The sequence below is a fragment of the Neodiprion lecontei genome, chromosome 2 (genome assembly GCF_021901455.1).
Source record: "Neodiprion lecontei isolate iyNeoLeco1 chromosome 2, iyNeoLeco1.1, whole genome shotgun sequence".
Lineage (NCBI taxonomy): Eukaryota > Metazoa > Arthropoda > Insecta > Hymenoptera > Diprionidae > Neodiprion > Neodiprion lecontei.
The window spans coordinates 18335932-18345807 of record NC_060261.1 but is presented as its reverse complement, the minus strand read 5'-3'; the positions used below and the strand labels follow the sequence as shown (position 1 = coordinate 18345807).

The following is a 9876-nucleotide window of genomic DNA, read 5'->3' as shown; positions in this document are numbered from 1 at the left end:
AAAGAAAAATATTTGTAGCGAGGCGGTCGCATGTCACAGGCGGTTGGTGATGGTTATTTAGGGTGCATTCCGATATTAGCTCCCCGTGCTGTCAACAATTTCTTATCGTTTTTGCGCTGCCGAGTTTGTGAATAGTTCTGCCTGTGTCCTAGGGAGTTTTTAGCGCGGCTACCTAATTTTGGAACGCTTCCTAAGGGGAGTTTTGGGTGGAACGCTCGCTTACGGGAGTTTTGGGCGGAACCCTTAGAGCATATATTACTGATGGTAGCCTTGCGATGTACAGCCTGTCTCTCGCACTCTACAACCTGGTTATCTGATACGTTTCCTTTCAGCCAATAAAATCCAGAGTGAGAGAGTCAGAGTATCCACGGTAACCTGGGGATATATATTTCGCCCTCTCATCACTACGGCCAGAGTTTTCGCGAAGTTGATGGCATGTGTAGCTGCCTCTAGTTGGATATGCTGTAAGGGCTAAGCTAGAGAGTACCTAGGAGGAAGTAACACGACCATCTAGCAATACTGACTGCTTTTCGGCCAGCTGCTTTCGTAGGAGTTACGTGAGGTTAACTTAGCACGCGTCGTGTGGGATTTCAGCACGATGTATGACGATTACAATGATCAGGTGAGTAAATCGAGCAATATGCAACAATTAGCACTGTCTAACTCCATTGTATTTTCATAATCCAGTATGATAGCTACGCCGACTACGGGCCAGTCGCGGATACCCACACCGATGAGTATGACAGGGACGCATACCGCCAGGTGCCCGAACTGGTTAGAAAGTTCTTGATATATTTTCGGAACTGTATAAACGAAGGAGTAATATTCGAGGTTCAAACCCTCTACGAGAATTCTTTTCCGAAACTGTCCGAGCAGTTCTTCGACAAACAGTCGTGGCCAGACGAGACCGACGTCGCCCACATCGTCGACAACGACCCAGTGTTCTTGGTCCTCTATAAGGAGCTCTACTACCGGCACATTTACGCCAGGATTCCAGGTGGTCCGACCCTAGAGCAGCGATTTGGTTCTTTCTTCAATTACTGTGATCTCTTCAACTATATTCTCAGCGCAGAGACTCCTGTTCCATTGGAACTCCCTGATCAATGGCTGTGGGAGCTGATCGACGAATTTGTTTACCAGTTTCAGTGCTTTGCTCAGTACCGTGCAAGGCTGTTGAAAAAGACACCGGAAGAGATAGAAAACTTGAATGCACATAATAACATATGGAGCGTACTTTGTATTCTCAATGTTCTACACTCGCTAGTTGATAAATCGAAGATCAAGAGTCAGCTTGAGGTTTATGCCAGTGGTGGGGATCCCGATTCTGTCGCTGGAAGTTTCGGTAGACATTCCCTGTATAAAATGCTTGGATATTTCTCACTGGTAGGTCTTCTCCGGCTCCACTCTTTGCTCGGAGATTACTATCAGGCTATAAAAGTCCTTGAGAATGTGGAACTTTACAAGAAAAGTGCGTATTCGCACGTCCCAGCCTGTCAGATTTCTACAGCCTACTATGTCGGCTTTGCTTACATGATGATGCGCCGGTATGCAGATGCCATAAGGACCTTCTCGAGCATCCTACTTTATATTCAGCGCACTAAGCAACTCTTTACGTCAAGAAGCTACCAAAATGATCAAATAAACAAACAGACCGAGCAAATGTACCACCTCCTTGCAATCTGTCTTGTTCTTCACCCTCAATGCATCGACGAGGTTCTGCAGCAGGCTCTGCGTGAAAAGAATTACCATGAAAAGATGTACAAGATGCAGTATGGTGATCTTGCTGAATTTGAAGCCTGCTTTCTCTACGCTTGCCCCAAGTTTTTGTCTCCTTGTCCGCCGCCACCTGATGCCCCCAATGAGGATTACGTCAAAGAAGCTATCAAGCATCAAACCCAAGTATTTATGGACGAAGTTGCCCAGCAGAAAATGTTACCCACAATTAGGTCCTACTTGAAGCTGTACACTACACTTCCCCTCAGTAAACTGGCCACATTCATGTGCAGCAGTACTCGGCCTGATGGATCTTGGGACTTGGATAAAGAGGTAGCCACATTGGGTATTTATTTGCTCTGCTTCAAGCATAAAATGAAAAACATTGTTTGGACCAAAGGCTCTTCGGGATTGGATGGAAAGTTTCAGTCTGGTTCTGAGGTAAGGATTTGTCATTTTTTAATGAAATCTACTTTGCATAAAACGGGTTGTCCGGTCCCACAAAGATCTTTAACTATTAATTAGCATGTGTTAATGACTTTCAGGGAGTTGAATTTTTCCTATGGTGTCAACTTTATTGAGTTGTTTATTTGCAGTGAAACTTCATCACTGTCGGAGTTAGATCGAAACGTTCTTCGGTGCATTCTTTTATTGTCACTCTTGAAAACAGTTAGTTTCCAATTCTTTCTTCAGTAATTAATTTTTTTTAAATATCTTACACATTAGTTCAGATTTTGCTGCCCAATTTTTAACAAAGTTCAAAGTATACTGGTTCCATGTATCAGTTTTAAAAGTTCAGTCTTGATTCTATGAAAAGAATTACTTAAAGTGGATGTGCACTTATACACTTCTCTGTCCTTTAAATTCAACACCAGCATTTATTGAAATTTTTTGGGTATCTAGAACATATTCCAAAGGTCCCTAAACAAAATCTGTTGAGTAAATACTTGATTCTCCAAACTCGAGTATGAAAAACTTGATCCATCGTTTTTCGCGTGTGACATTCAAAATATTTTGATTTAACATAAATAGTGATGGAGTTCCAGTGCAAACAGCTTCATGAATTCTCTGCTTTTATTTTTGCAATAGTCTGTAATTATATTGCATGTATAATCTATATGGAAAACGAATTAAGAATTTCAATGTCCCGATTGATCTATATCCTGCAGAATAACTCACAATTGTGAATGGTTTTGATGAAATTTTGATGAACTATTTTTGGTTTTTTTACTACAAAGCTGGACTTCTACATCGATCACGACATGATCCACATCGCTGACACCAAGGTGGCTCATCGTTACGGTGATTTCTTTATCCGTAAGATATTAAAGTTTGAAGAACTCAATCGCAAACTGCACAAAATAAAGATCTAATCTGTTGGAATGTAGATTTGCAATTATGATTAATTTGTGTACACCTAAATTTTGGAGAATAAATTAATGAAATTTTAAAATAAATAATTTTTATATTTTTTTGATACAAAAGTCGAAAACCTATCGATACCAATATTTTTCAATGCATTATTGTTACATCATAGATTAGGCACAACGTATCCTATTCACAGTATATACATTATTGCATCACCAAATGCATATTATCACTAATAGGTCACCTTTACAACGGTAAAATAAATTTGATTCTTTTCTCAAAGATGTTACTATGATTTACGAATTATCTACAGAAAATTTCAGATTAAAATTACATTTTCGAAGATGTTGTTTACTACAAAACTCATGCCATCAACAACTTCAAATCCGGCACAGAACAGTTGTAATGATAGAATTGATTTATTTTGAAAGAAAGAAAATTTCAGATCAATTCACGAGTTGATTACAACTCTTTGATTCGTTACCAACAATTAACTCATTTTCGAAACACTGTTCACTAATAAATAAATAAAAAATGTTTTCACAACCAAAGTTCTTGAAATCGCATAACATGGAAATTGACGTGTAATGGATAACCAAACAACAGTGCAGTAAAAAATCATGAAAATATTAAAGTAAATTAGTTGTATGGATAAAACTCAATGAGTATACTTCGTTATTGCGTTATATTTTGTAGTCACGTCTGAGAGTAGTCTCTGTAGTTTTTGTTAAATTACCTGAGTCTAAAAATATTCGTGATGAAAAATCCACATCTGCAATAAATTCTGTGTAAACTCTACCAATTTTTGGAAAATAAATCCAATAATTTAGTTGACAATGAAGTTCAGGAACAACTTACTACTTCAATTAACATATGAAAAAAATAGTAATAATGGTACGAAAAATATTAATGGCAATACATAGATTAACCATGAGAAGCATTCGTTCGTTATTTGAAAACAAGAACATTGGGAAGAGTAAAATTTTTTGTTTTACTTTTGCGAAGATGCTGAAGATCAAAAGATGAGAACTTGAAAAATTTGAATCAGGGATTGTTAGGCAAAATAAAAATAGATAGAAAAAAGATATGCTGGAATCTGAGATAGCCGGACATTTGAGATAAGCTTTGACGATGGTGGAAAGTTGTTTCCGCAGCATAAAATAAACTGGCCATTCAATTGTGATTCGAATTCAACCCGCATTTTACCTCAAATCATTGTCAGGTTCAATGAGATCGGATCATACAATTTAAAATTGGACCTCTGGAATCGAGATAATAAGTTATTAAGGCACTATGAGTGACCTAACCTAACTGATTCCCGGATTAGGGCTGATTAAATTAAACTCAAATTTAGTCATGTATGTTTATCTTGAAAAACAGTGCTAGCTGCAGCGAGTATGTTATTTGATGCAGATGTCAGGTTTAGGCTGTGTAAATAATTGTGAAATCGGTTTCCCCGTTTGGTATTAGCTTTTGCTCGGTTTTGTTCAGTTCTGCAGATAGTTCTTACAACGGGTAAATAATCTGTTGCTGTAGATCTATGTTCTAGAGTTGAAGGAATGGCTTGTGACAACGCGAAATCGACCCCCAATTTCACTTTTCTTTTTACAGCCAATTGATCAATGCAGTCAAAATTTGTCAGGCTGAAGGACTGTTCAGATTTGAATGAAAATCGGTGTAGCCATTCAGCGATGTCATTACCAAGATCAGTAAAATTTGAGTATGGATTAAAGTCTTCAGTAAGAGACAGGCTGGCATTCAATTTTTGGCTCCAAGGAGGTGCCGCAGGATTCTCCGTTTCTGTTAATGACGATATTAAAGAAATAGTATCTAACTTTTCTGCCAGTGTATTGACTAGTTTAGCGTTTTTCTCGGCGATTGCCTTATCATTTAATTTTTCTTTTTTATATTTCTTGCTAAGCTTAATCGCCGGTTTATAGAGCAGAGGCTGCATGTCTGGCCATAAAGTTGCCATGGTGTTTGAATGCAATTGAGAAGTACTTGGTGGTCCAGATAGCAGAATATACTGAAGTTGTAGCAATGATTGTCTTAAATCTCCATTTCGTAGAAGGATCTGCAAACAATATCAAATATAATCGCTGTGAGTAAAGGGAGGAAAACTAGGCAGACAATTTAAAAAATGAGCTTCAATTCGATTATTCAATTTCGAATTCAGAATTTTACAAGATTGCATAACTTGTGGCTTTGATTTTACACAATGTAATAGCTCTCAAAAAAAAAAGTTCAAGACCAAGAAAGTTAAAAAAAAGGGCGCCACAGCTTGCTTATTACAATTTGATTGGTTTCACTATACACCTGAAATTCCCTGACGTTTAACAATTTTCCAATACAGGGGCCATCTGCTACTTACATTCAAGCAAGGTTGAGGGAGTCGATACCCAGATTCAGCTAATGATATTAATTCTAATAATGCCGAGACTCTGTCTCCTTTAGCTGCTTGAAAATGAATGAATTGTTGATGGGGAGCCATTTTGTTGAGATGTGGACATGTCTCTTTACAGGTCATGACAATTGGTCTTTTAGTGTTGGCGGCCAGCTGAAAAGTTGCCGAGATAAACCCCTCGTCTTCCTCAAAGATAAGGTCCACATCTTCGATCAGAATCAGAGACTTCTGCGGCACTTTTTTGTCAAGAGGCTGTTTCTTCATTGGTACCGACAAGGATCCCTGAACCCTCTTTACTCGGTGCGATTTAGTGGCCTCTTGGAAATCGGTTGTAATTTTCTTACCTGTACGCCTGGACGATGCATTCACCTCTAGTACTCTATTTAAAAAACAATTCTCAATAAATAAACACACTGGTTCTCAGGGAATCGATCAATTGGATACAGGGCTCTAACAACATTCGATTGTCAGGAACAGTATAAAAAGGTGAGAAAGTGTGCAAGTCAAGTGAAAAACCTGTGAATGAGCAAGTGTGAAGTCTGAACTGTAATTGATAATTTGAACATTAACCTGTATCCAAGTTCTGCAGCAATGGCATAGACGCTAGCTGTTTTTCCACTGCCATGTGGCCCAAGCAGAACAGCGACTTGGCTGTTTTCGCAAGAATTATGGCTATCACAATCTGATGAGTAAAATTCGTCACCACTGCTGTGATCGTCAGTGAGTGAAGGTAACCGCCATCCGCTAAGCCAGTTCCGTAATTTAGTAACTGCCTCGTCGTTACCAACAACTTCGCCAGAACTTATCGGTTTATATTTACAAGTCCAAGTTGGGTTTTGGTTTTCTGAATTTTCTTCCTCTTGCGGATTGTTGCTATTTCTTTGGAGACTGAGCTTCTTGGTACGTTTTCTTGGCGATCTTTTCGCCTTGTGATTTAGAGACGATGATATACTCGCCCACATCGTTCTCGTCTCTGAACAACGCGACTCAATGTCTGTTAACACGCTTTCAAAATTAATTTTTTCGACACGATCGATTTCATTTAATTCAGATTTTTCCATGACCTTTGGCAGAGCTTCTTTACAGTCAAAAAGAGACTTGAAGTGGCTCGAATTGACTGAAAAACTGAGTAGCGAGAGTTCTTGTTTACGTTTGTGCAAAGTCTGACAGCTAATTTCCTCCGAATCTGGTTCAGCCGGTAGCTGGGAAACGTGACTGACCATGGGAAAGGGCATTGTCGATGATCCGATGTCATTGTAGCAAGTTCTCGGTTCAGATATTATTTTTTTTAAGTTTTCTGGGATACCGGATAGCAGAAAATTCCGCCGTGCTTCAACAGTTGCTGAATTTGGCTTGGATTTTTTGACAAATAAAGGTGCGAGTTTTTTTTTCACCATCATGGCAGGGCAATCGTTACTTTCTGCCATAATTTCGTTTACGACTATAATACTCTGCTCGCCAGGATTTTTAATCACATTCGTTTTACTACTTTCTATTGTGTCTATGAGAGGATTCTTATCTGTACTTTGTTTGATATCCTCGTCAATATTTCTATTACCTTTCTTCGCTTTATTTTTCCTGCGACTTTGGTGCTTCATTTCTCGTGTCTGAGATAATTCGGAATCAAATTTTGAGATTGAATTTGTGGCGTTTCTTGAATCATTTGTCTTATCCTGCTTTTTGCATTCCATCGACTTTCTCCTCTCCTCAGTTTTTCCTTCCCTGTTATTTGATCGTATTTTAGTTTTTCGGAACTTTACTTTGGTCTTGGGGGTGAATATGTAATCATCGTTGCTGGAACTACCATCTGTAAAGTAAATGTGAGTAAAGATTATTTCTAATCCACAAAATCACAAAAATTGTCAGCTACAGAAAAATATCAGCGATCAAAGTGCAACAATCATTGCCATCATACTGTGCATGAATTATGCACAGGAGACTCTCATTCTGTGTGTCATCATCTTAGTCGCCATTTTTAAATATGAGTATTATGAGTAATACTCTTTCACCTCTTGAAAAATTCGACATGGTGAATTTTACTGGTATAAAGATGGTAATGAATTTAATTATGTTTCTGGCGGGAAGCATGGATTATACGGTAATCTTTTAAAACTGTCAATATCATTTACTTTTACAAATAATAAATTTTTAACCAAAAATCCTTAGGGAAGACTATTTTATGGTAGAGCAACAAGTTTTTCACCAGAGTCATGTTCTCAAACAGCATTTGTCATTTAAAGTATATTTATCAGTGGAATGAAATAAATCCCTTAATACCACCATAATAAAAATAAGAAATTGGACTGTTCTCTGTGAATAACGAGTGAAGCACTTTGTAAAGTAATTGAGATGGATTGGAAAAGGTGAGTACTCAAAGAGTTCTGCAGCTATGAGAGTATTCTTTAAAATAAAACTGGTTTGCCTCAACTTTTATAGTAAATCAGGGATCCTGTGACTTGTCATACTTTTTTTTATTATCTCCGGTTTGCCAAACTTGTAACATCAATGCGTAAATATCAACTAGCGGATGGGAAAAGAAATTTACCACATCCAAAACGAAGAAAACTTACCTCTCACTTCTTCATTGTCAGATTGAGAATGCAATTGAACCCTCATAGTCCATTTGGTTTTAGTTTTGAGTGTATTATCTGTGGAGAATGAGGATGACGATGACATAGATAACGATAGACTCGGAGGTTGTCTGACTACAAGGTCCTTAGCTACAGTGCTCGTACCTTCTTTTGCTTGGTCCTCTTCTATTTCGACACCTTTATCGCTATTGCTACTCCGCATACTGTTAAGAAAACCTTGTGCTGTGTTCTTTCTTGCTTCACCTGGAATAAAACAGGTGCAACTTATAACACGAAATACATATTTTCATTATGTAGCAAAGCAACTAAACAGTGATGGTGACTACAATTAGAAAATATAACAATATTATTGTTGTTAAAAGGCGTTTAGAAGATCAGTTTTTAGTCCATCGATATACTCTCATAATTGATCCTGGTTTTACATGAGATAATCTGAAATAAAAATCACAAAACACCGAAGGGAAATCATAAGCAAGATTGATCAAGAGACACGAAAGTGCGAGAATTTTCATTTAATTTATCTGCTCTTGGTTCTTAAAAGCTAGTAACTGAAGTAATTTGTCATACGTCAAGACATATTTTATGACAAGTATCTTGAAAAAAAGTATTCGTGAAACAGCTGCAAAATTACATTGAAGTTTAAAATATAAGCCATATGTCAAAGTAATGATAAATAACAATTAATTTTTAATGGCAAAAACATGTTGGATATTAGTAGTTAATACTTCAGTCTGAGATCAAAACTGTGATCTGTTAGTTTTCATATGTATGGCATTAACACTGCAAAATTTATCTATACGTAAGCCTTGACCACCGATTCTTACCTTTCCGCTTCGCTCTCTTATCGCTATTCTTTTCTCGATTTTCGACCTCCTTGCGGTCGAATAATTTTGCACGCTTTTTAGGCCTGTTCTCGATGACTTCGATCTCATCAGCCTCAGTGTTTTTGCGCTTGGAATAGCCTTTCTCATCAGCCGTGACGATGAGCTTGCGCTGATTGTCCTTCAGCTTTTTCTTATGCTCCTTTGACCTGTTGATGTTATTTTCACCATCTCGCGGTGAGGATGTGGGCAGCATATTGAGGCGCAGCGGCTTCTTACCCATCATGAGAACCTTGAAGGCGTTTGGCGTCACCTTGTCTTTGGCACAACTGTCAATAAAGGGTGTAGAATCCTCATTTCCGGAGACTGGGCTACGTGTATTGGAGCTGTGCACCGCAAACGGACTGGGGGTTTTTTCCACGGTGTCATCCTTGTTGTTGATTATGTCACACCGCGTTGTCCTCGAGTCGTTTACAGATATTTTTAACTTGACCCTCAGGCGTCTTTTCACCGGTGTCTTCTTCCCGCTACCGAGCTCAGCTTCCTCTCTTGTACAGTCAACGGAAGCAGCGTATTTCTTGTCGCCATCCGCATTTGAGGGTGTAGCCGAATTTTGGTTATCCCCTGGTGAAGCGGTAACTTCTTGCCGCGTTTTTGGCGGGCTCACGAAGTAATGCGTCAAATTCTTCATCGCTAACGATTCCTCGCCAGCGCTTATTAACAGAATAATTATTCGCTAGTAGAACATCAATATTTGGGTATTTAAAGAAGGGCACAACACATTTGCAACATGCAACAATTGTCTGGCGCGAAAAAGCCATGACACATAAGGCTGGGTTCGCATAGGTGTGACGTCGAGCGGCAGTTCCCGGAAATTCCAGTGGTTAGCCACTGTGATCTGTTGATGAAAACGCAACTAGACGCTAGAATTAACATTCAGTTTTCGATAAAATTTGGTAATTTAAGATTTATGTGATTC

General features: G+C 38.5%; 2 protein-coding genes across 3 annotated transcripts; one reads left to right on the top strand and one right to left on the bottom strand.

The window, feature by feature from the left end:
* The first annotated feature begins 428 nt into the window (after positions 1–428).
* LOC107225855 (eukaryotic translation initiation factor 3 subunit L) lies at positions 429–3173 on the top strand. The gene is made up of 3 exons (XM_015666450.2): positions 429–622; positions 688–2154; positions 2952–3173. The coding sequence occupies exons 1-3, from the start codon at positions 599–601 to the stop codon at positions 3084–3086; spliced, it is 1626 nt and encodes a 541-aa protein (XP_015521936.1). The 5' UTR covers positions 429–598; the 3' UTR covers positions 3087–3173.
* On the bottom strand, positions 3159–9726 carry LOC107225854 (ATPase family AAA domain-containing protein 5). 2 transcript variants are annotated; one of them, XM_015666448.2, is made up of 6 exons: positions 8901–9726; positions 8221–8319; positions 8056–8133; positions 6056–7292; positions 5453–5864; positions 3159–5155 (listed from the first exon to the last, which is right to left on the bottom strand). In XM_015666448.2, exons 1-6 carry the CDS (start codon positions 9586–9588, stop codon positions 4436–4438), a joined length of 3234 nt encoding a protein of 1077 aa, XP_015521934.2. In that variant the 5' UTR covers positions 9589–9726; the 3' UTR covers positions 3159–4435. The 2 variants fall into 2 exon arrangements, with proteins under 2 accessions (XP_015521934.2, XP_046586676.1); XM_046730720.1 differs by having other exon boundaries at positions 8056–8319.
* Positions 9727–9876: the final 150 nt, after the last annotated feature.